The 24,580-nt window shown below is 43.4% G+C and overlaps 2 protein-coding genes across 4 annotated transcripts in view; both read left to right on the top strand.

The window, feature by feature from the left end:
• The window catches only part of HIPK1 (homeodomain interacting protein kinase 1), a 68,667-nt gene extending 53,155 nt beyond the window's left edge, over positions 1–15,512 (top strand). For all 3 annotated transcript variants that reach the window (XM_053591236.1, XM_053591235.1, XM_053591237.1), the window contains exons 10-16: positions 423–557; positions 3,739–3,881; positions 4,316–4,495; positions 4,945–5,151; positions 6,923–7,164; positions 9,009–9,139; positions 10,690–15,512. In XM_053591236.1, the coding sequence (XP_053447211.1) occupies positions 423–557; positions 3,739–3,881; positions 4,316–4,495; positions 4,945–5,151; positions 6,923–7,164; positions 9,009–9,139; positions 10,690–11,178 (1,527 nt within the window). In that variant the 3' untranslated portion in view covers positions 11,179–15,512. The remainder of the gene's footprint in view (positions 1–422; positions 558–3,738; positions 3,882–4,315; positions 4,496–4,944; positions 5,152–6,922; positions 7,165–9,008; positions 9,140–10,689) is intronic.
• Positions 15,513–17,514: 2,002 nt separating this feature from the next.
• OLFML3 (olfactomedin like 3) lies at positions 17,515–20,360 on the top strand. The gene is made up of 3 exons (XM_053591584.1): positions 17,515–17,872; positions 18,557–18,842; positions 19,097–20,360. Exons 1-3 carry the CDS (start codon positions 17,735–17,737, stop codon positions 19,915–19,917), a joined length of 1,245 nt encoding a protein of 414 aa, XP_053447559.1. The 5' UTR covers positions 17,515–17,734; the 3' UTR covers positions 19,918–20,360.
• Positions 20,361–24,580: the final 4,220 nt, after the last annotated feature.

Below are 24,580 nucleotides of genomic sequence, written 5' to 3' on the forward strand. Positions count from 1 at the left end.
ATGGAATGTGCAACAAAGATGGTTGAGAAAAGGTGAAATATTTATATGTTACCAAAAATTACTTTTTAAATTTTATACGTAAATGTTTGTGGCCTATGACACACAGGAAATTCTGAAATCCAAAAACTCTGTTTTATGAGTAGGAGGAAGGATTGTTGATGTCTTTGTTTCATTGAACTGATCCCCTGAATCTGGCCTAAGAAGGATTCCTATACTTTTTTGCTTCAGGCCATTGACATTTGACCTAGTGGGTGAATGCTGTACAGAGATGAATGGGGAAAACTGTGTTTGGCACATGCATTTTAGGGGATACGAAATTACTGTTTATTGTCAGTAATAACGTGGGGGGAATGAGAACTCTTCTGAATCCAGATAACCTGCCTTCGTGTTTGTTTCACTCACCTGCCTAATCTACGTTTCAGGGAAGCTGTACACCACTAATGGTAGCAACTCTTCACCCTCAAGTAGCCACCATCACACCGCAGTATGCGGTGCCCTTTACTCTGAGCTGCGCAGCCGGCCGGCCGGCGCTGGTTGAACAGACTGCCGCTGTACTGGTAATTCCCCTCACTTGATTGTGTTACTAACGGAGTTTCTTTGGTTTTTTTCTTTTTTATTTTTTCCTGTTTGTTTTGTTCTGTTTCCTTCTGGTTTTCTCATTTAAAAAAAAAAAAAAATTTTTTTTTTTAACTTAGTCTTTGCAGAAGGCATGGAAGCATGTGCCATCTTATGGCTATGTTCTTGCTACATCTTTAATGTCTCATTGTTTTCCTCCCCAACATTTGCTGAAGCACTGTTTGACTCTGATGTTCAGTATGGTTCTGTAAGGAGCCAGATCCCTTGATTCTTTTTTGCCAGCCTAGTGTGATAAAAGCTCTTGGTGTAGCCTCAGAAGAGCTTCAACACTGTTTATCTGTTTTCTACCCTTTTACCCTGTGATCTATGAGAATGAAGGAAATGGCCTTCAGTATGGCTCTACTACAGGTACCTGGATGGCCAAAATTTGAACCTCTTGGCAACTTAGCTTTCTTCTTTTTTGCTATTTTAAGCTTTTAACTTTTGTGTGTATACAAATGCTTAAGATGCTTTAATTTATTGCTTTATCTGTTGGTATTAACCATACTTCTATGACCACATGAAGATAGCTCTTTTTGCTATTCATTATCAATGGCAGCTTATATTTTCCATTTAAAGATGTTCCCTTTTGTATGTAGATCATATTAGCTATCATCATTGGCTGAAATTAATGGTGAGCTCTTTTTTTTTTTTGGATTTTTTGAGATATTAATATACTTTATAAATAGGTCTTTGTATAAAGGTGATAATATAGCTGACAAAGTATGCAAATACAGCATCTTTGTTACTAAAAGTCATGGGGAAAGGTTATTGAAGAATATAGCTACAATTGTAGTAGTACTGCTTAGAGCTAGGAAAAACAAATAGGACTTTGAGGTATATTTCAGGATTTATAACCTTAAGAGCAATACTTTGATGTCTTTTGGTTTATTTGGGGAGTTAGAATTATTTATCTTATATCCAGCATTTCATTATTTGAAATTTAAAATTAGGTAAGCATTTGAAAACCTAAACAGTACTATTAGATTCTGATGTTTCTCATTTTCAGAGTAGCTTTAAATTCTTGCATTGTTTCTCCAGTATTCATGTGAGTAAAAATACTTCCAGAAACATACTTTGGTTGGAATTTCTTTGTTTCTTAGTTTAAAAGTCTTTGTCACCTTCAGATTAATTTTCTCAAAAGCATAAGATCTGTGTGCCAGGGAGTCAGATATTTTCCAATTTAAGTGATCTAAGACATGGTTTTTAACTTGCTCACCTATAGTTTCAAGGTTGGGATATTAGTTGACACTTCTTGGCTGTTTCTCTTAAGTTTGCACTAGCCATTTGCTAAGCTTTGCGCATTTTTGTTCTTCCTCTGTCAAAACAGTTCGTCGCTTGGAACGCCAGATTTCTGCCTCACATTGGAATGTTATTTCTTGCTTTGTATTAAACTACATGCTTTGTCTTGTGCAGGTGTTGGCTTATGGAAAGACGCATGGTGTGACTTAACATACTTCTCTTATTTTTGTTTTGTTTTGTTTTGTTTAAATTCTGCTTATGGTAGCAGACTTGTTTGCAGTTTCTCTGCTTTGAAGGCTTCTTGTTTGGAACCAGTATTTGTAACACGTGGATCTGTTACTTGCAGAAATATTTTTAAAATAGTGTGTTGATGGCCTTGCAATTTGAAATTCAAGAAACAGAACCATATGTACCCAAGCATTATAGGTATTTATACTGTAGATTTCAAGTTTAAAAAGGATATTTCCAAATCTGTTCTTGTTTTTTCAGAAAATGTACTTTTCTTTTAGAAGTACAGAAAACGTGGGCGGCGCCTGTGGCTCAGTGAGTAGGGCGCCGGCCCCATATGCCGAGGGTGGCGGGTTCAAATCCGGCCCCGGCCAAACTGCAACAAAAAAATAGCCGGGCGTTGTGGCGGGCGCCTGTAGTCCCAGCTACTCGGGAGGCTGAGGCAGGAGAATCGCCTAAGCCCAGGAGTTGGAGGTTGCTGTGAGCTGTGTGACGCCACGGCACTCTACCGAGGGCCATAAAGTGAGACTCTGTCTCTACAAAAAAAAAAAAAAAAAAAAAGAAGTACAGAAAACATTTGTTGCTTAGTCTATTGCAAGTGATATGGCTTGTTAAATACTACAAATGATGTATTTTCTTATAGGGATTAGCTTTTATGTTGAAGTATTTCTACAAATGATATATAAAACAAATTATTTTATGTAACTATTAAAAATAAAACATGATGCTTTCTGCATCTGTTTCTTAAGTATTTTACTTATTGCCTTACTGTTTAATTCTAACATATGGCTATAAGTGATGAAGTTTCTTTCCTATGCTGGCATAAACTTTTTTCCCCAAAAGGATTTGGCATTTTGTCATCCACATCTGGCTCCATTTTCCAAGAACTACCTCTTTAAAAAAGGGAACATTTTGTGGGTTGAATCGACCTGATGTCTTATCTGATTGGCACTCAAATTTTTATAGTTCCTTTTTTTTTTTTTTGAGACAGTCTCAAGCTGTCGCCCTAGGTAGAGTGCTGTGGTGTCACAGCTTGCAGTAACCTCAAACTCTTGGGCTTAAGGGATTTTCTTGCCTCAACCTCCCAAGTAGTTGGGACTATAGGTGCCCACCAAAATGCCTGGCTGTTTTTTTTGTAGTTGTTGGCAGTTGTCATTATTGTTTTTAGCTGGCCTGGGCTGGGCTTGAACCTGCCAGCCTCAGTGTTTGTGGCTGGTGTCCTAGCCACTGAGGACTACGCCACTGGCACCGCCTATGGTTCCCAGTTTTAATCTCAAAGGAGTTTTATTAACTCTTTCTAGGCAAGTGTTTTAGAATTGTTGCAAAAATGAAACTAGTATTTAACCAGAGCTTACTTCCCAACTTTCAGACTTCTTTTCTCTACAGTATAATAGAAACTCTTTTAACTGCAGGGATCTTTTCTTTAATACCCTGGTGGTTAGGTTATGGAGGTAGCTAAGAGAAAGCAGTATGTTTTCTTTCCCCATTCATAAGACTTATAGCCTTGAGCCCCTCTGACCTTTTTTAATTTCTGCAAGTCAACAATCTACAAACAACTTCTTTTAAGATACGAATTTTTCTTTCTTTAAAAAAACAGAGGAGAAAACCAAGAATGAGTCAAGTCTGGTTCTTTTTGTGTGTGTTTCCTTACAGCAGGCTTGGCCTGGTGGAACTCAGCAAATTCTCCTGCCTTCAACTTGGCAACAATTGCCTGGGGTAGCTCTACACAACTCTGTACAACCTACAGCAGTGATTCCAGAGGCCATGGGGAGTGGCCAGCAACTAGCAGACTGGAGGCAAGTGCCTTAAGTTACTTCAGATTTATTTGTAAGGGAAGATCCCTTAGGAGCACTTGATGATATAGAGAGAGAATAAGAGAAAAAGAAAGGAAAATTGGTCTCTTTTAAAATCCTTTAGGAAAAGAACTCTTATCAGGCTATAAGGTAGAGTTATAAGAAATTTTTGAATATAAGAAACTAATAAGTTCTAAGGTCAGGAATCATTTACTCCAGATTTAAAGAAAGTCTTAAGCAATTAGATATTATACAGTAAGATCCTAAAGCCTTGTATTCCGGGTATTTGGCTTTAAAAATAAAAGCAGCTGAGTATTTGGTTAATTGCTTTTAATACCTATTAAATATTTGGTCTGGATTTCCCGGTGTTTTGGGGATTCTCTCTTTCTTTTCATTGGCACAGGAATGCCCACTCTCTTCTCTTTTTGTTGGCACAGGAATGCCCACTCTCATGGCAACCAGTACGGCACTATCATGCAACAGCCATCCTTGCTGACTAACCATGTGACCTTGGCCACTGCTCAGCCCTTGAATGTTGGTGTTGCCCATGTTGTCAGACAACAATCTAGTTCCCTTCCTTCGAAGAAAAATAAGCAGTCTGCTCCAGTCTCTTCCAAGTAAGTCTGTATTAGAGCTGAGAGTTGAAACTGTGCCAGATAGGTTACCCAGTATTTGCAATGTTGTGATGTAGACCCTTTTGGTATGGAACAGCAAGCACCTGCCGAAGAAGAAGAGGCGGTGCTCTCATTTGGGCATGTGCACCAGGTGTGCAGGCTGCTGCCACTTGGAATCCAGGCCTTTATGATGTTCTTATTTTTCTGCCTTCTTTATAGAGTGGAATTTAACCATGGCAAAGAACTTAGAAAAGTAGCATTTCTTTTTATTTTAGTGTTTTTGTCCCTGGAAATTCTGATCACAGTGATTGGTTTTATTTTCATTGGAACTTTTATTAGTTAAGTGTATTATTAAGGAGTCAAAGAGCAAATTAGAGGGCGGTCTGGGGGAAAGGTGTCCCATTTGGAAGGCTAAGGACTGAACCGTCTTTCCTTGTGAACTTTTGCTGCAGGTCCTCTCTGGATGTTCTGCCTTCCCAAGTCTATTCTCTGGTTGGGAGCAGTCCCCTCCGCACCACATCTTCTTATAATTCCCTAGTCCCTGTCCAAGATCAGCATCAGCCAATCATCATTCCAGATACTCCCAGCCCTCCTGTGAGTGTCATCACTATCCGAAGTGACACTGATGAGGAAGAGGACAACAAATATAAGCCTAATAGGTAAGAGAGGTGAATGACTCGCTCCTAGGTTCTTTTAGTCTTTTGACTTCAGTCAGGTGGCTTAGTTTTGGCTATGAAAGAAAGGACTAAAAAGTATTTTGGAAGTAGAGCCTTGGATGAGTCAGCCTAAGCACCTTAAGTTTTCGTAACCAAGCATCGTCTGGTTTTTTTTATAATATACTTATTCATCAGTTTTATCAGTCTTTTACATACATTAGAGAGCAGGTATATACATTAGTAGCTGACAAACTACTCTGGTTTGAAATGCACATTATACTACAGACATGATCCTTGTCTTCATGGAACTTTATTTTTATGGTCTGAAAACAGGTACCGTAACAGAAGCTTAATAAGAAGTTAATTAGAATGAGTATTTGCGCAATTTCTTAATATGAAAAGGCCTCTTCAGAAGAAGTAGAACTTCATGTAGGGCTGCCTTCCTTTTCCCTTCTGCTGTATGGTCTGAAAGTGTAAGAATTTAAATACCAGATTTTCAAGTCCTTAACTGAGAAGTTAACTAAAAGAGAGTAAGTTTAATAACTGTTGTATATATACACACTATATGTATATACACACACACACTCCACTGTAATATACACGTCTCAGTGTGAACATACCCAACCGCCTTAATTGTTCTATGTTGTATTCTTTATTGGGCTTTTGGTGTTAGGCATGTGAAAGAGGAAATAACCCTGCTTTTACCTGAAAAGATAGGATTCATATATACAAGTAACTATAAGGAGACTTTACAAAATAACACTTACATGAATTTGACAGGGTAAATTTATAATGAATTTGAGCCTATTAGTTCAAAGAGACTGTTTATAAGATGTTAGACTTGAGGTTTGGCGCCTGTAGCTCAAGCGGCTAAAGCACCAGCTACATAACACCAGAGCTGGTGGGTTTGAATCCAGCCTTGGGCCTGCCAAACAACTATGACAACTACGACCAAAAATAGCTGGATGTTGTGGCGGGCGCCTGTAGTCCCAGCTACCTGGGAGGCTGAGGCAAGAGAATCGCTTTAGCCTAGGAGTTAGAGGCTGCTGTGAGCTGTGATGCCATGGCACTCTACCCAGGATGACAGCTTGAGGCTCTGTCTCAAAAAAAAAATAGTTCAAGCAAAAGAGACCTTCATCTCTACAAAAAAAAAGATGTTAGACTTGAAACTAAGTTTCACAAGTGCTCATGAAACTGATTTGGGGAAGAGAAAAAATTAACCTTCCAGTGAGGAAAAGTGGCATAATCGTGGCAGAAATGCATGAGGTGCAACCAGCATGATTGCTTTGACTTGAGCCAACCCTGTCAGAAGCCAAGGAAAACTTAAATTTAGTAAAAGTGGTGTTCGAAGAATATTGAAATAGTTGTGAAATAGAGGCAACGTGACGTAGGTGTTAGAGGTGTGGACTCTGGAGTCATTCTGTTCTGGGTATGAATCCTGTCTTCACTACTTACCACTTGTGTGACTAGACAAGTACCTTAATCTCCCTATGCCTCAATTTCCTCACCGGCAAAATGTGAATAATAGTACCTATTTCATAGTATTGTTGTAAGGATTTAACGGGATGTATGTAGAGCCTAAGAATAGTACTTGATTAATAAGCGCTTGGAAGTTTCCTGCTGCGTATTAATACTATCATTATTATCATGGGAGGACCACAGACCATCTCAGAAACATTGTTTAATAGGACACTTGATTAATCTCCAAATAAAGAAAATGTAAAAATAATTTTAAGAAGGCAATTGAATTTTTATGGATTTTTCCTTTCTTTAGCTCAGGCCCGAAGCCAAGATCTAATGTCATTAGTTACGTCACTGTCAATGATTCTCCAGACTCCGACTCTTCTTTGAGCAGCCCTTACTCCACCGATACATTGAGTGCTCTCCGGGGCAATGGTGGATCTCTTCTGGAGGGGCCCGGCAGAGTTGTGGCAGATGGCACTAGCACTCGCACCATAATTGTGCCTCCGCTGAAAACTCAGCTTAGCGACTGCACTGTAGCAACCCAGGCCTCAGGTGAGTGTGTCCTTATAGTTAGACTTAAACCTTCCTTTGATGTATATATACTTAATACTTTGCCATATCTGCTATGTCAGTGGTAGAGACTGGTGGCATAGACATTCTTAAAGAATACTTAATTCATGTGAAAGCCCTAGTTTCATAGTAGGGCTGAGTAAAAAAAAAAGAATTCTTAATTCAGGAATCAATTCCCTGGTGTGTGAAATGTTTGGCCATCAGTTTATCTTCCTGTATTCATTTTCTTTGGATTAATACAAAAAAAGAGAATTTAGTCTCAGAAACACATTCAGTCTAGAAGTAACTGTACAAGTGTTTTAGAAAACAGTTGTGTCCTTTAGATTTTTTTCTTACCCAGTGTTGTAGCAATGATGCTTTTGTTGATTTTATGATCGGCCTGATTACCTTCATGTTTTTTGCTCTTTTAGATACTGGGTTTAGGGTTCTGGTTCATTTACTGTGTTAAATAATATGTAGTACCAGCATTAGTAACAAATTCCAGATTTCTGTGGCTTGACATACTAAAAGTTATGTCTGACTTGTAACTTCCCTGTTGCCAGTATTCCTGGTTGGTAGGCCTGCAGTGAATTAGGACCAAAGCCCTGAGCATACAGTCAGAAGGAGAAAGAAAGTTTGGAGGAAGTACACACATTTCTTAATCTCTTTAACTTGGAAATGTGAACATTTCTCACATGGCCCCACTTAGATGCAAGGGAGCTAAGAAAATGTAGACTTAGCTAGACAGCTACTTCTCAGTGGCAACTTTATACCAAGGAAGGGGAGCATGAATTTTTACTGTCAGCATAGCCGTCTGTACCACTCTTGCATTGATGGTGTTCTGTTATGGATTATATTACTGCCATAGGCATACAGTTTCTAACTTGAAGGTATTGTGTTAAGCCTCAGTGTGACTTTCCTCAGTAGTAGACAACAATTCCATTACAGACAAGGGAGAACTTCCTAATGCCAGGGTAGAGAATAGAATTATTAGGACCTCTGTCCACTCTTGGGTCCAGAGAATATAGGCTACTCCCAAGTCATTGAATAAATGCTCCAGACTTCCTAATGGGAGCACAGAAGGAAGCAAAATTGTATATTCAACTGTCCTGTAATTTCTTAGAATTTGAAAAGAGTAAGTGCTCAGCGGCTAGAATCTTGCCTTCTTTTATCCTTTTGACAGTTAAAATCCTAAGAATTACCATTATCTTTCTCAGCTTCATACTGCCATTTCTGTTAGTCCCTTCCTGCGTCAGACCGTAGGTTCCTGGTGGGTAGGGACCGTGTCTTTTTTTTTTTTTTTTAGACAGAGCCTCAAGCTGTTGCCCTGGATAGAGTGCTGTGGCATCACAGCTCACAGCAACCTCCAACTCCTAGACTCAAGCAATTCTCCTGCCTCCGCCTCCCAAGTAGCTGGGACTACAGGCGCCTGCCACAACGCCCAGCTGTTTTTTGGTTGCAGCCGTCGTTGTTTGGCGGGCCTGGGCTGGATTTGAACCCACCAGCTCAGGTGTATGTGGCTGACGCCTTAGCCGCTTGAGCCATAAACGCCGAGCCGACTGTGTCTTTCTTATGTTTGTATTTCTAGTGATTCTTTGTACATAACAGGAGATTAGATAATGTTTATTCAGGCAAAAATCTTTTGTGCAAGACGGAAAAGAAATAGGTGATACAGTTTCTGTTCTTCTGATGTGAATGGAATTGAGGAAGTAGGGTACACATTAGGTTTTAATTAACTCTTGCAAGCAACTACAGATGTGGACTGATAATAGCATCTGAGGTTAGCTCAGTGATAACTGAGTAGATATCTATGCATCAGTAAATAAACCCTGACCCTTCTTTTTTAGGTCTCCTGAGCAATAAGACCAAGCCAGTGGCCTCAGTGAGTGGGCAGTCATCTGGATGCTGTATCACCCCCACAGGGTATCGAGCTCAACGCGGGGGGACTAGTGCAGCACAGCCACTCAACCTTAGCCAGGTAAGCGCTAGGGGCTGCTGCCTTCTGTTTGGGGCCCTCCCTGTTGTTACTTTCTGGAGAACCCTGCTTCTGACTGGACTGCTGAATAAAGCCATATGAAGCCCCTCTTGTTTCAGACAGTGTGATGTTCTGTGGACGGCGTCATACCTGCATATGCTGTGTCTCTTCATTCCCTCTGTGCTCAGGGTATACATTCCATATTTTCTCTTGGACCTCTCTAGTCTATGTGGAAAATTAGAGAAATGTCTGGAATTTAGAAAGAACCCAGGATGTTTAGCCATGTCTGTTTCTGTACTACTTTGAGACTAGATTCTTTTCCTTTATCTCCCAGGCCATAAATAACCTGAACCTCACACTGTTTCCTTGAGTCTAAAGATAGTGAAAAGCTGGGGCGGCGCCTGTGGCTCAGTGGGTGGGGCGCCAGCCCCATATACCGAGGGTGGCGGATTCAACTTGGCCCCGGCCAAACTGCAACAAAAAATAGCCGGGGCTATGTTAACCAGTGTGATGAAAATGTGTCAAACGGTCTATAAAACCAGTGTATGGTGCTCCACGATCTCATTAATGTACACAGCTATGATTTAATAATAATAATAAATGGGCGGCGCCTGTGGCTCAGCAGGTAGGGCGCCGGTCCCATATGCCAGAGGTGGCGGGTTCAAACCCAGCCCCGGCCAAATTAAAAAAAAAAAAAAAAAAAAATAGCCAGGCGTTGTGGTGGGCGCCTGTAGTCCCAGCTACTCGGGAGGCTGAGGCAAGAGAATCGCGTAAGCCCAGGAGTTGGAGGTTGCTGTGAGCTGTGTGATGCCACGGCACTCTACCAAGGGCGATAAAGTGAGACTCTGTCTCTACAAAAAAAAAAAAATAGTGAAAAGCTTTTTGCCGTTTATTCAACTGGCTCTAATCCTACTTGTTGCTAGAGTCTGGGATTTGGGGTTCCCTCTTCACTGCCCATCTGATCTTCGGATGGGGTGGTAAGGGTCACTTTATTCCATTTGTGTTCACTCTTTCCTCAGCTAAAATCCTGGTGCTTGTCTGTCTCTACTAGTGAGAAGGTGTCCCTATGAGGGTGTAATGGTGTGAGAGAGAGTGCACACATGCAGGTGCAAATGTAAGTTTGAGTTAGTGCGTGTGTTTTAGGCTCCACATTTCAAGAGGGATATGAAGAACTTAGAGGAGAACAAAAGAAAACAATGGCAAGAAAGAAAGGTTAGGAAAAATTCACATTCACTGATGCCAGAATAGGGTGAGTTGAGTCAACAGTTACTAACATGCAGGAGTGGGGAACCCTAAGAGCCCTTGATTCTCCCCCCTTCCTCTTTTGTACCTAAGAGCAACCTGCTGTTAAGCTGAGCTGGATTAGGATCTGTTCTGCCAAGAGGTAGAGGGATGGGTGGCTGACCTCTGACAGCACTCATTGCCAGTCTGGGAAGTGCCATGCTATAGCATCCAGAAACAGTACAAGTCAGGACCTCAACTCTTAACTTGCCCTTTGGTGCCCTGTGCCAGAGTGATCTCAAGATTCTTCACTCCCTTCTTCCTTCTTTTAGAATCAGCAGTCTTCGGCAGCTCCAGCCTCGCAGGAGAGAAGCAGCAACCCTGCCCCCCGCAGGCAGCAGGCGTTTGTGGCCCCGCTCTCCCAAGCCCCCTACGCTTTCCAGCATGGCAGCCCACTACACTCGACGGGGCACCCACATCTGGCCCCAGCCCCTGCACACCTGCCAAGCCAGGCTCACCTGTATACGTATGCTGCCCCCACCTCTGCTGCTGCATTGGGCTCCACCAGTTCCATTGCTCATCTTTTCTCCCCCCAGGGCTCCTCAAGGCACGCTGCAGCCTATACCACTCACCCTAGCACTCTGGTGCACCAAGTCCCTGTCAGTGTTGGGCCCAGCCTCCTGACTTCTGCCAGTGTAGCCCCTGCTCAGTACCAACACCAGTTTGCCACCCAGTCCTATATTGGGTCTTCCCGAGGCTCAGCAATTTACACTGGATACCCGCTGAGTCCTACAAAGATCAGCCAGTATTCCTACTTGTAGTTTATGAGCATGAGGGAGGAGGAATCATGGCTGCCTGCTCCTGGCCCTGAGTTCTTAATAATGGGCTACGGTGAGCTCCTCCTTTACCCTCTCTTGAAACTTCTTAGCCAGCAACTTGTTCTGCAGGGGCCCACTGAAGCAGAAGGTTTTTCTCTGGGGAACCTGTCTCAGTGTTGACTGCATTGTTGTAGTCTCCCAAAGTTTGCCCTATTTTAAAATTCTTTATTTTTGTGACAGCGTTTTTGGTATTTGGAAGAGTTCAGATGTCCATCTTCTGCAGTTACTAAGGAAGAGAGATCATTCTGAGTTACCCTTTGACAAAAAATTCTGTCTCTCTGACTTGATTTCTATAAATGCTTTTAAAAACAAGTGAAGCCCCTCTTTATTTAATTTTGTTTTATTGTGATTGCTGGTCAGAGGAAAAATGCTGATAACAGGACGTGAAATCTGGCAACAAATGAGAAAAGAAAAATCATTACTTTTTGTTTGTTTAAAAACAGACTTGTCTATTTTATTTTAAAATCAGCTTACGCAAGTCTGTATTTTAATATCAGGCATTTCTCCTCAAAATTTCATCTTTGTTCATGGGACATGTAAACTTAAGAGTTTTTAGTTTTGTTTTTATGTGACATTATACTTAATGGGTAGTTTTTTTTACAAAACTGGTTACATATATTACATATTTTTCTGTGTTATTGTTGGTTTTCTCTCAGTTGCTTCTATGTTTATTATAAAGTGGTGTTAAAAAGGCAGCTCATCCTTTGCTGGTAACTCAGTGTGCAAGAATCCATACCTCCCGTGAAAGCACCAAGTATTCTTTTTAAATGAAGCACCATGAATTCTTTTTAAAATTATTTTTTAAAAGTCCTTTTCTCTCTGATTCAGCTTAAATTTTATTATTAGAAAAGCCATTAAGGTGATTATTGTATGGTGGTTGTTTTAGTATATTCAAAGTCTCTTTGTCTATTACGAGATACTAGCAGTGATGAGCTTTGCCTATGGATTAGTATGAATTTTCAGAAATACACCTCTGTGTGTTTTCTTTGTCTCCCTTCTGTTTTATGTGATTTGTTTGGGGAGAAAGCTAAAAAATCTAAAACCAGATAAGAACATTCTTGTGTATAGCTTTTATACTTTATAGTAGCTTCCTTTGTATGCCAGCAGCAAATTGAATGCTCTCTTATTAAGACTTATATAATAAGTGCATGTAGGAATTGCAAAAACTATTTTAAAAATTTATTACTGAATTTAAAAATATTTTAGAAGTTTTGTAATGGTGGTGTTTTAATATTTTGCATAATTAAATATGTACATATTGATTAGAAAAATATAACAAGCAATTTTTCCTGCTAACCCAAAATGTTATTTGTAATCAAATGTGTAGTGATTACACTTGAATTGTGTATCTAGTGTGTATCTGATCCTCCAGTGTTACCCCGGAGATGGAATTGATGTCTCCATTGTATTTAAACCAAAATGAACTGATTCTTGTCGGAATGTATGTGAACTAATTGCAATTATATTAGAGCATATTACTGTAGTGCTGAATGAGCAGGGGCATTGCCTGCAAGGAGAGGAGACCCTTGGAATTGTTTTGCACAGGTGTGTCTGGTGAGGAGTCGTTCAGTGTGTGTCTCTTCCTTCCCTCTCTCCCTCTTCCCCTTATTGTAGTGCCTTATATGATAATGTAGTGGTTTATAGAGTTTACAGTGAGCTTGCCTTAGGATGGACCAGCAAGCCCCCGTGGACCTTAAGCTGTTCACTGGGATTTATCAGAACAGGATTAGTTGCTGTGTTGTATAAATGCATTGTTCTCAGTTTCCCTGCTGACATCAAAAAATAAAAACAGCAGCTTTTCGCCTTCACTACCACTTCTGCCCCTTTCCATTTTGGATTCTCAGCTGAGTTCTTACAGAAGCATTTTCCCTTGTGGCTCTCCCACTGTGCATTGCTACCTTGCTTCTGTGAGAATTCAGGAAGCAGGTGAGAGAAGTCAAGCCAATATTAAATATGCATTTTCTTTTTTTTTTTTTTAAAGTATGTGCAATCATTTTTAGAACGAGATTTTTTTTTCCTTTTCCCATGTATCAGTCCTTCCTGCAAATAGTTGACATTCCTAGTAAGATATTTGCTTGTTGAAAAAAAAACATATAACAGATGTGTTTATACCAAAGAGCCTGTTGTATTGCTTACCATGTCCCCATACCATGAGGAGGAGTTTTGTCGTGCCATTGATGACAAGGAACTCACAGAAAGGTTTCTTAGCCAGTGAAGAATATCAAGAAGGAACCAAAGCCTGTTGAGACATTGGGGCTTTTGAGGTTTCTTTTAAACAACTTGTATATTCTTGGGGGGCCCTTCAAGCTGTGAAATTGTCCTTGTATTCTCAGCTCCTGCATGGATCTGAGTCAAGTAGAAGGTACTGGGGATGGGGACATTCCTGCCCATAAAGGATTTGGAGGAATAGGACATTCAGATGGATGTCCCTAAGATACAGATGTGTTCCATCTGAATTGAAAATCATATATTTGAGAGATAATTCTAGGAGTGGTTCTGTGTAGAGATGGTGTCAAGGAGGTGCAGGGTGGAGATGGGAGATTTCTGGAGCCTGGTCAGCAAGCTCTGTACCGGGTTGAACCCCGAGGAGCTGTCAGAGTATTTGGAGATTCTTTATTGTAAGGAGTGAGGGCTTCCAAGATGGGGCAGGTAGTCAGTACAGCCTACCAGAACATGTTGTGTCTTTTGTATTTTTTTATCATTACACTGAGTTGTGTTTGTTGTGTTTCCAGACAGCACAAGACTGCCAAGCAGTTTCGTATAGTTTCTGTCACTAGTGTTACACAGTTTTCTAGTCATTCTGTGTGGGCTCTGTGTCTCCTTTTTTACTAAACACATTCTGATTTTCTTGTTCAATTGCAGGTTTAGTTTCTAATGGTAACATTTTTTGTTCATTATCTTTCCTCTACAAGGACAATATTTGTTGTTTTTGTAAGAAATGAGATGCAGAAAAAACAAAACTCCACTCTTGCCCCCCCATAAATAGATTCCATTTAAGATAGGAGTCTAACATCACAGAAAAAGGTAATACAAGAGCTTGTATCATACTTTAGTCACTCGACTAGTAGTGTGTGACTTTAAAAATTTAGAAATTTTCAGTCTTACTCGGCAAACTAGCATTTCAGATTTACCAAGATCCCCCTGTGTCTGCTGAATGTGATGTGCTCAGTGTGGCTTTCAGTTCTGTCCCTGAGGCTCAGCACTGCTCGCCCTGACAGCGTGCAGGAGGAAGCCTTGTCAGTTTAGTGGGCAGCTGGCCTGAGTCACAGTGGCCTGACCTCAAACCAGCTTAAGGCTTTAAATCCTCTCTCAGAGCTTGCCCTTCCAGCCTCTCCCCTTCCTAGTGAGAAAGGAAGTAGGGAGGGTGAAGTATAGCCACGGTGGGCTCATTAGGACACTGATCACTCCAGAGTTTTTAATAGCTCCCAGGAAGTGATGCCACTCTCAGTGCTCAGCTGAAATACCAACCCCAGGAATATTAACTCCATTTCAAACAGTTCTGGCCATTCTGAGCCTGTTTTTGTGATTGCTCATCCATCGTTCTCCACTAGAGGGGCTAAGCTTGACTGCCCTAGCCAGGCAAGCACAGTAATGTGTGTTGTATTCAGCATTATTATGCAAAAATCCACTAGTTGAGATGGTTTGTTTTAGGATAGGAAATGAAATTGCCTCTCAGTGACAGGAATGGCCCGAGCCTGCTTCCCTTTTTGATTTTTTTTTTTAACTGACGGATGGTGCAGCATGTCTACATGGTTGTTTGTTGCTAAACTTTATATAATGTGTGGTTTCAATTCAGCTTGAATAATAATCTCACTACATGTAGCAGTACATTATATGTACATTTATGTAATGTTAGTATTTCAGCTTTGATTCCTTGATATTGCAATGGAATTCCTACTTTATTAAATGTATTTGATATGCTGGTTATTGTGTGTGATTTAAACTTTTTTTTTGTTTGTTTTCTCCCCTTTCTGGTTGTGCGCTTTCTTTTACAACAAGCCTCTAGAAACAGGTAGCTTCTGAGAATTACTGAGCTATGTTTGTAATGCAGATGTACTTAGGGAGTATGTAAAATAATCATTTTAACAAAAGAAATAGATATTTAAAATTTAATACTAACTATGGGAAAAGGGTCCATTGTGTAAAACATAGTTTATCTTTGGATTCAATGTTTGTCTTTGGTTTTACAAAGTAGCTTGTATTTTCAGTATTTTCTACATAATATGGTAAAATGTAGAGCAATTGCAATGCATCAATAAAATGGGTAAATTTTCTGATTCATGTGGCTGTTTTTGACTTCTGTTATGGGATATAAAAGAGATCATCAAATGACACCTTTGGAGTAGCTGAACACACTGCATTTGAACATCAGTAGGGTATTAAAGACATTCTTTATATAAATATCCATAGTGGAAATGAATAGGGCTTGGTAAAGAATATTTTGTAAGAATGTACTGTCCAGGGCCCTTTACTTTTACATTGTCTGCATCTGACCCTTTGAAAGAGGTGGATGACTTTTGAGATAGGCTAATTAAACTTTTTTTTTTTTTTTTTTTTTGAGATAGAGTCTCAAGGTGTCGCCCTGGGTAGAGTGCTATGTCATCACAGCTCACAGCAATCTCAAACTCTTGGGTTTATGCAGTTCTCTTGCCTCAGCCTCCCAAGGAGCTGGGACTACAGGCGCCTGCCACAATGCCCAGCTATTTTTTGGCTGTAGCTGTCATTGTTATTTGGCAGGCCTGGGCTGGATTTGAATTCACCAGCTCTGGTGTATGTGACTGGCGCCCTAGCTGCTGAGGTACAGGTGCCAAGCCAGGCTAATTAAACTTTGTTTCCTAAGGTATTTCAGGAAACATCTAAAAGTAGTAGAATGAAAATAAGAGTCACCACAGGAAGATGCTATCTTTTCCCTCCTTTCAAATTGTACTCTTACAGCAGTGGTTCTTTTCAGAGGCAGAGTACCTCTAATCAGATTTCTCTTTCTAAAGTAAATAAAATTTCTTCTTATAAAGGAGTAGGGATTTGCCTAGATTATTCACTGCAAGTCTCTGAATGAATGCTATATTGTTGGACTTTTTTTTGAGACAGAGTCTCAAGCTGTCACCCTAGGTAGAGTGCCATGGCGTCACAGCTCACAGCAACCTCTAACTCTTGGGCTTAAGCTATTCTCTTGCCTCAGCCTCCCAAGTAGTTGGGACTACAGGTGGCCACCACAATAACCGGCTATTTTTTGGTTGTAGTTGTCGTTGTTTTAGCTGGCCTAGGCCAGGTTTGAACCCGCCAGCCTTGGTGTATGTGGCCAGCGCCCTACTCACTGAGCTACAGGAGCTGCCTATTGGATCTTTTTTGACACGTATTTTAGGCCAAGTCTAAAATGGCCATTAGGGGCCACTAATTAATTTGTGACTCCTGCAGTCTGAGTTGGGATATAGAAATGAGAAACAGTAGTACCCTTTCGGATCATAACCAGGAGTAATGATCCATAGTCTTGCTTTCTCTCAGTAGTAGGGAAGTCAGAATACATTTATTTTGATTTAGACTGAAACACATATATATTTTAATTTTCTTCCTAAATTAATGTGAACTTGCTTTTGGTAAGAGAGTAACTTGATCACTTTTCAGGCAAAAGAAAGCCATGTAGAATGGCTCTGTTGTCAGTCTCATTTCCAGGTAAACAAGTTAATTTTATTAACTTCTCAGTGACCTGTTATGTTTTTTACCAGTTATATTCTCTTCTTGAGGCTAAGTCAGAGAGATCGGCATAGTCCCCACAGTAGTAATTAGGTCATCTATGGGGACATCTGTATTTTAGTGATGAAAAGCCCTGAGAATTCAATCTACTTGGCTTGCTATATGTAAAATTTTCCACATGGAGTGTAGGTCTAAACCTTGGCTTCTCCGTTAATCATGAGAGATGACATCAGGTGGTTAACACAAGGTGGCGCCAATGAGCTGTAGAAGAAGTTAGACTTAAAACCTTGACCTTTTTCCTGCCTCCTCCCCTCAAACCTCAAATTACTCTGCTTCCAGCTTCCACTAAACAAGGCGGAAAACCATACATTCTGTGTTTGCAGGGTACGGGAAGGATTAATGGAGGATGTCAGTTTCTTAAGAAGTCAACACGGAAGCATTCTTCTAAATCAGGAATAGAGTTTGCCGAGTTTTCTCTGGGGTCTCTGCTTCCTACAGCTAGCTTCTTGGTCTGGGTGACAGCCCAAAAGGCCTCTGCCTTCATGTTTCCCTCTCTTTCTCCTCCAGGGGATCCTACAGCCTAGGCGGGAGGTGGTTAAGGCTTCTGGCTGCTGTGCAGTGGGGCCATCTGTGTTTGATCAGTCCAGGCGGGAAGGAGGGGGTGGGGGTTGTAAAGAGACTGGGAAAGCATTCCAGAGTAGTGAGAGAGACCCAGAGATCAGAAAGAGAAGGCCCCGCCCCCACCCCGCCTCTCAAGCTAACCCGCAGGCGTGAGGGGAAGAGGCCGCTGCACACTCGTTCCAGTCCTATGGTGGCCTCTCTCCAGGCTGCCATGGGGCCCAACTCTTCTCTCCTCATCCTGTTCCTTTTGTCCTGGTCTGGACACCTTCAAGGACAGCAGCACCACCTTGTGGAGTACATGGAGCGCCGACTAGCCGCCTTAGAGGTGAGGAACTCTTTTTTTCTAGACCAGCCTGGAAGGATTCTTCATCTTCTGTTGGTTCAACTACTTTGATAAGGGTCTGGGGATGACCAGAGAGGGTTCTGTAAGAATCTACAGAAAATTCTGTCTTTTAATAAGAGGATCCTCAAAATTATAAGCCTTCCTCTTTCCCCACATAGAACAACAATTCCAAAGCAGATAGATCTTTGTAATTTATCCCTAGGATTTAGTTCGGATAAGGGCACAGAGTGAAAATGAGAGCCAAGCTTGTGGGGGTGCATCTCAGAAAAAGCGGTTGGGTCTATTGAAGTTGCAGGTTCCCAGAGCATCTGCAGCTGCTTGTCCTTTTTAGCAGTTTGAGGTCTTAGTGCCTTAATTTCCTACAGGGGAATTGTGTAGTGGAGCAGAGGTCCCTACTACCTTCATGCACTTAGACCTCCCTGGGGGTCAGACGACTCAGTGGCCCAGGTTGGAGACAGGGAGTCAGGGCAGGGACCTAGGTGGATCTGAGCCGGGCTTTTTACACGTTTGTATCTGACCATCTGGTTCTTTTCCTGTGGGAGTAAAAGTGGGCATTGAAGCCCTGCTAAGTCTGCTCCTTTTCCCATTACTGACCCCTTGGTTGGGCCTCTTCCTGCCTGGGAGTTGTAACCCTGCAGCCTCCCTCTGGGGCCCCCATCCCTTCAGGAACGGCTGGCCCAGTGCCAGGACCAGAGCAGTCGGCACGCTGCAGAGCTGCGAGACTTCAAGAACAAGATGCTGCCACTGTTGGAGGTGGCAGAGAAAGAGCGGGAGGCCCTCAGAACTGAGGCGGACACCATCACAGGGAGAGTGGACCGTCTGGAACGGGAGGTTGACTATCTGGAGACCCAGAACCCAGCTTTGCCCTGTGTAGAGTTTGATGAGAAGGTGACTGGAGGCCCTGGGACCAAAGGCAAGGGCAGAAGAAATGAGAAGTACGATATGGTGACAGGTGAGTAATCAGGAGGCAGGCCCCTCACACTCTCCGAACCTGCATTCTTCCCTGCTTATTTTTCCCACTTGGTCCCAGACACACTTGGCTCTGTCTTCTGGCATCGATATTAAAGAAATCTCTGGTCCATTAAGGGGAGTTTCTGGAGACCCAGCCCACCGTTCTCCAAATAGCCACCCTGGGGTAGGTCCTGCTGCAGGCATCCAACTCTTCCCTCTATTTCCTTTTCCTGTGTTTTTCTCCTTCCCCACCAGACTGTGGCTACACAATCTCTCAGGTGAGATCAATGAAGATCCTGAAGCGGTTTGGTGGCCCTGCTGGTCTGTGGACCAAGGATCCATTGGGGCCAACGGAGAAGATCTACGTGTTGGATGGGACACAGAATGACACAGCTTTTGTCTTCCCAAGGCTCCGTGACTTCACCCTTGCCATGGCTGCCCGGAAAGCTTCCCGAGTCCGAGTGCCCTTCCCCTGGGTGGGCACAGGGCAGCTGGTATATGGTGGCTTTCTTTATTATGCCCGGAGGCCTCCCGGAGGACCTGGAGGAGGCGGAGAGATGGAGAACACTTTGCAGCTCATCAAATTCCACCTTGCAAACCGGACGGTGGTGGACAGCTCAGTATTCCCAGCCGAGGGGTTGATCCCCCCGTATGGCCTGACCACAGACACATACATCGACTTGGCAGCTGACGAGGAAGGCCTTTGGGCTGTCTATGCCACCAGAGAGGATGACAGGCACTTGTGTCTGGCCAAGTTAGATCCACAGACACTGGACACAGAGCAGCAGTGGGACACGCCATGCCCCAGAGAGAACGCTGAGGCTGCCTTTGTCATCTGTGGGACCCTATACGTGGTCTACAATACCCGTCCTGCCAGTCGGGCCCGCATCCAGTGCTCCTTTGATGCTAGTGGCACCCTCATCCCAGAACGGGCAGCACTCCCTTATTTTCCCCGCAGATACGGTGCCCATGCCAGCCTCCGCTATAACCCCCGAGAGCGCCAGCTTTATGCCTGGGATGATGGCTACCAGATTGTCTATAAGCTGGAGATGAGGCAGAAGGAGGAGGAAGTTTGAGGAGCGAGCGAGGCTTGTGTTTGGAATCTCTCACCTCCATACGTTTACACTCCTGCTAAATATCCTCTCCTCATTCTTCAATGAGGGCAAATTGCAGCTCAAATCCTCACCAACTTCTCATAGCCCTTTAATTTCATATGGAACCCCAGATCTTGAGTAATCCTTTTGCAGTAAAGAGTAAAAACCCTCAATCTTCACTCTACTCTCCAGCCCCATGTTAACAAATTTCAGGCCAAAGATGACTCAGATCCAGAGCTCCAACCCTGGTATGGGGGCCACCCCAGGGAGTAGGCAAGTGTGTTCTCACCCTCCGTGTGACTTAGGGGAGAGAGGAACAGGAGGAGACTTCCCCTCTCTGCCCTAGCTCCCTGCCCCTCCCAGGGTCCCTTTCTCCACATCATTTTGTATTGCAACATTTTGCATTAAATAGAAAATACACCATTTCTCTCCCGTGTTTGTTTGGGGTTGCCCACCGATCAAATTTCTCCCTGTTACCCTCCAGTTTCTTCCTCTCACCATATCCCCACCCCTTAAGCCACTTCAGGCACTTGGCTGGGACCCCTCTGCTGAGGCCCTAGGAAGCGGCGGAATCCTGCCACCTTGCGGCTGGATGAAAGGCGTCCTGCCATACCCACTGTCACCCACAGCAGCTACCCCAGCTCCTCCTCAAGGGCACCATGCCTCTGGCCATGAGACTCAGGGCCCAGGGGCAAAGCTTCCAACTCCAATTCTCCCAAGATCTGGAGCCAGAAGAGGATGCGAGTTCTATTGAAGTCTGCCCTGGAGACCAGAGCCCTGCATGCATGTGTTTTTAGTAAGCACTGAGGTTTCACCTCCCACCCACACCCCCACTGCCACCTCCAGCGCTGGGCTCGTCCCCAGGCCCGGGTTGCACAATCATTCTTGGTCTGAACCGCTCTGATTTTCCTGCTGCCACAGCGTCTGCGGTTTGGGCAGGGAGGAGGGGCAGGAACCATGTCCCAGATGCTGGTCTGTCCGGAGCCCCAACATTTCCCCACTCTCCTTTCCAGCCCCGCTGCCCCCCTACCTACACACCCCAGTCCTGAGCCTGGCTGAAGACTGTCCAGTACTCTGGAAGGTTAACTCTGTGGACTAACACCCTGGCCTCTGGTGCTGGACTGCAGAAGTGGGCTGGGAAAGGGAGAAGGCGGGGGAGAAGGAAGCGCCAGGGTTTGGGCTCTGGTCTCTAGGGATCTGCTGCTTCTGGACACTGGCCCACACCCTGCCTGCCCTGATGCAGGTCCATTCCCGTGTGCAGGAGGGGGCTGGCCTGTGGAAAGCCACTGCTTTTCTGGAGCACTTTACCCCAGGTGACCCTGGGAGTCCTCTTAGTTACTCACCCCGCGGGAGGGTGGGGGGCGCTTTCTCCCCAGAGCACAGCCCTCCTCCCTTTGTCTTCTTTCCTTCTCTCCCCAGGCAGCGCTGCTGTAGGCTGGGAAGGGAGGGGAAAGAAAGGCAGGGAGCACCTCACCACAGTGCTATTGTGGGGAGCGAGGTGGGCGGGGGCTCGCTCCCATTCAATTCTCTCCTCGTGTGGGGCTGGCAACAGTAATGACTGCCTGTCAGCGCCCAAGGTCTGCCCACGGAACATCTGGCTCCAGCGCAGGCTCTGCGCCCCGGGGGTTGTGGAGGAGGAAGGGGGCTCAGGGCGGACTGAAGAGCCTGGTCTAGGTGATGAGGGGCTGCTGTGACTGTGCACTGGGGAGCGTGTCCCCTCCCTAATGTGACTGTGTGAGTGTGCACAAGCCTGCATGTCCCGGGGGGCATGCCTCCTGCCTTTGTGACTGTGTGTGTGTGTGTGTGTGTGTGTGCGCGCGCGCGCACACGTGCATGTTGCTGGAGAGCGTGTCTCCTCTCTGTGTGTGTGTATATGTGTGTGTGTGCGCGCATGCAGTTAGGTTAGGAAGAGTAAGGCTGAGTTTGAAAGAAGAGCCATAGTGGCAGATGAAAGATAATGGGACAGGTTGAGGCGATACCCATTCAGCTTCTAACGTGTAACTCTTGAAGGTGGAGTCTTAAAAGAAGTGTTTAAAAAGGACCATGGTGGGGGGTAAAAAGCAAAAAGGAATTTATGGATGAAAAATGGAGTTTCTTGCTCCACCATCTTGGGGAAAAGCTGTCTACTTCTTGAAGACGTCTGCTTCAGGGGCCTGGGAACTGGCCCTGGAAATCCTTGTTTTTAAGCCACTTGTAGGGGTCATCCTTTGGGTGTAGTTTGGCATGGTTTGTGTGAATCCAGGAGGATTTTTCTTTTATTTTTAAGGCAGAGGAAGTAGTTAACAGGGTCTTCCTAGTGAGGTGACAATGCATGGCTTCTAGACTTTACATGTGATCTGGGGATGTCAGCTGGCAGAGGCCAGGCTCCCTTCACCTGCTCACAATACGCTCCAGGCCTAGTTAGTGCCTGTATGTAGCTAGTCATGGTATCAGATCGTTCTCTTAAACGTCCATAGCGTTCCGTCAGTCCAGGAATAGGTTTGTAGGCGTCAGTAGGCATGGCTTTACAGAACTCTATTTATAAAAGGGGTTAAACCGGGTCTCCTGATTGGAGCATTTCAAATTTTTGTAAGGACCCAGGGAAATGTTTCTGGCCATTGAAGTCCAGTGCCTTGACAGGCTTTCCTCAAAATCATTTTTATGTAGATTTTATGTTCCACTTGCCCTGAGGATTGGAGATGATATGGGGTTTGAAATTTTAATAAGTATTCCAGAGCCTTTATAAGCAAGTGCTTTAAAATGGGTCCCTTGATCTGATTCAGTCCTTAAAGGAATACCAAAGTGAGGCATAATCTCAGTTATTAGTTTCTTTAGCACATTTGTAGCATTTCGTGCCAACTTGAATAGCTTCCAGTCTGTCCTAACCATGTAAACACTAGCCAAACAGTGAGGAAAGCCTAAAGCTGGAGGTAAATGTGTAAAATCCATTTGGAGTGCCAGAAAGGGATCATCCGGGCCTCTCGGGGCAAATTTCCTGCAGAGATTTGGTGAGATTAACAAACAGGGCACTAGGAAATAATTTGGTCAGAGATACTGCAGATCCCAGGGCAATACCAACTATATTCTCTCTCTCTCTCTCTGTCTCTCTCTCTCCAAATACCCTGTTTCCCCGAAAATAAGACAGTGTCTTATTTTAAGGTGTGATCCCAAAGATGCACTAGGTCTTATTTTCAGGGGATGTCTTATCTTTCCTGTAAGTAGGTCTTATTTTCAGAGGATGTCTTATTTTCGGGGAAATAGGATGTGTGCAAGTCAAAAAGTTAAAAGAAAGGAGGCCACTGAGAGTGTCTGGCCCAATATACAGTCTATCTGATGTTATAGTACAGGCCCATTGGCAATCGGAATGTCAGCAGAAATTAGGAAACAGGATTTTCAAGTTGTGCCATCTGCATGGTAGACCCTGAAGACACATTTGGAGTCTGTGACAACAGCGGTAGCTTTTCCTTTTGCCAAGGTACAAGCTACTTTTTTGTTGTAGTTGTCATTGTTGTTTGGCAGGCCTGGGCTGGGTTCCAACCCACCAGCCCCAGTGTATATAGCCGGTGCCCTAATCACTGAGCTACAGGTGCCAAGCCACAGCTGATCATTTATACGTAAATATCTAAAATCCCCATATGTCTCTATAGAATACAGGAAAGCAAAAGTTATGCACAAAAGGGAAGAGAATCAATGAAGGGTGAAAGTCATACAAATTTCGAACCAGAACGGGCTCATTCACTACCCAGGAACCAAATCTAGGCTGCTGAGTTGAGAGCATAGAACTTTAATCATCTGGCTGCAACGTAAATCAACCTCTGCTATTATTCCCACAGGGGGAGTATTCAAAGGATTTTTTCTTTTTTGAGACAGAGCCTTACTCTGTTCCCCGGGCTAGCATGCCACAGGCTCAGCCTAGCTCACAACAACCTCAAACTTTGGGGCTTGAGCAGTCTTCCTGTCTTGGCCTCCTGAGTAGCTGAAACTACAGGCGCCCACCACAACATCCAGGGAATTTTTCTGTTTTTTGTAGAGATGGGTCTTGGTTTTGCTGAAGCTGGTCTTGAACTCCTAAGCCTTGGCCTCCCAGAGTGCCAGTACAGGCATGAGTCACCGTACTTGGCCTTCAAAGAATTTTTTAAATCTTCTTTTAGATTGAGCCTCAATTTTGTCAAGAGAATTTTTAAGGCTACCCATAACATTATATGTCTTTCTGTTAATCTAATTTCTCTATTAATGCCAATAAGGCAATTGTTTCAAATAAGAGATCTCTAAAATTTATCTTTATGAAAATTTAGAAGTCTTTTAATTTAAAGGATTCATCTTTTGGCCCTTAATCTCACTGGCATATTTATTCCAAAAGTGACTCAATCATAGAAAACTCAGGTAGCAATTTTCCAGGTTTAGCATGGAGAGGGCACAGAGAAGGCAGATTCCCAAAAATTCACTTTCAGAAATAGACAAAATGACAAAGACATCTTAAGACAAAGACTTCCCCTAGAGCTTGACATGTTCTGTAGAAAGACTGAGCTGCTAAGAATCTTAGGTGTCTCAGACTCCCAATCTTATCAGACACGCCGCCTGATGTGTTCCCTAAAAAATACGCCCCCCAGATGGTGGAGACCGAGGAGAAAATTCCCACTCTGTCAAAAGACAAGCTCAGGAACGT

Source organism: Nycticebus coucang, chromosome 5 (assembly GCF_027406575.1).
Source record: "Nycticebus coucang isolate mNycCou1 chromosome 5, mNycCou1.pri, whole genome shotgun sequence".
Taxonomy (NCBI): Eukaryota; Metazoa; Chordata; class Mammalia; order Primates; family Lorisidae; genus Nycticebus; species Nycticebus coucang.

Coding starts and splice junctions, on each gene's coding strand:
- OLFML3 (XM_053591584.1), top strand. CDS start 17,735: ATGGTGGCCTCTCTCCAGGCTGCCATGGGGCCCAACTCTTCTCTCCTC. Junction 17,873..18,556: donor GCCGACTAGCCGCCTTAGAG/GTGAGGAACTCT, acceptor CCATCCCTTCAG/GAACGGCTGGCCCAGTGCCA. Junction 18,843..19,096: donor GAAGTACGATATGGTGACAG/GTGAGTAATCAG, acceptor CTTCCCCACCAG/ACTGTGGCTACACAATCTCT.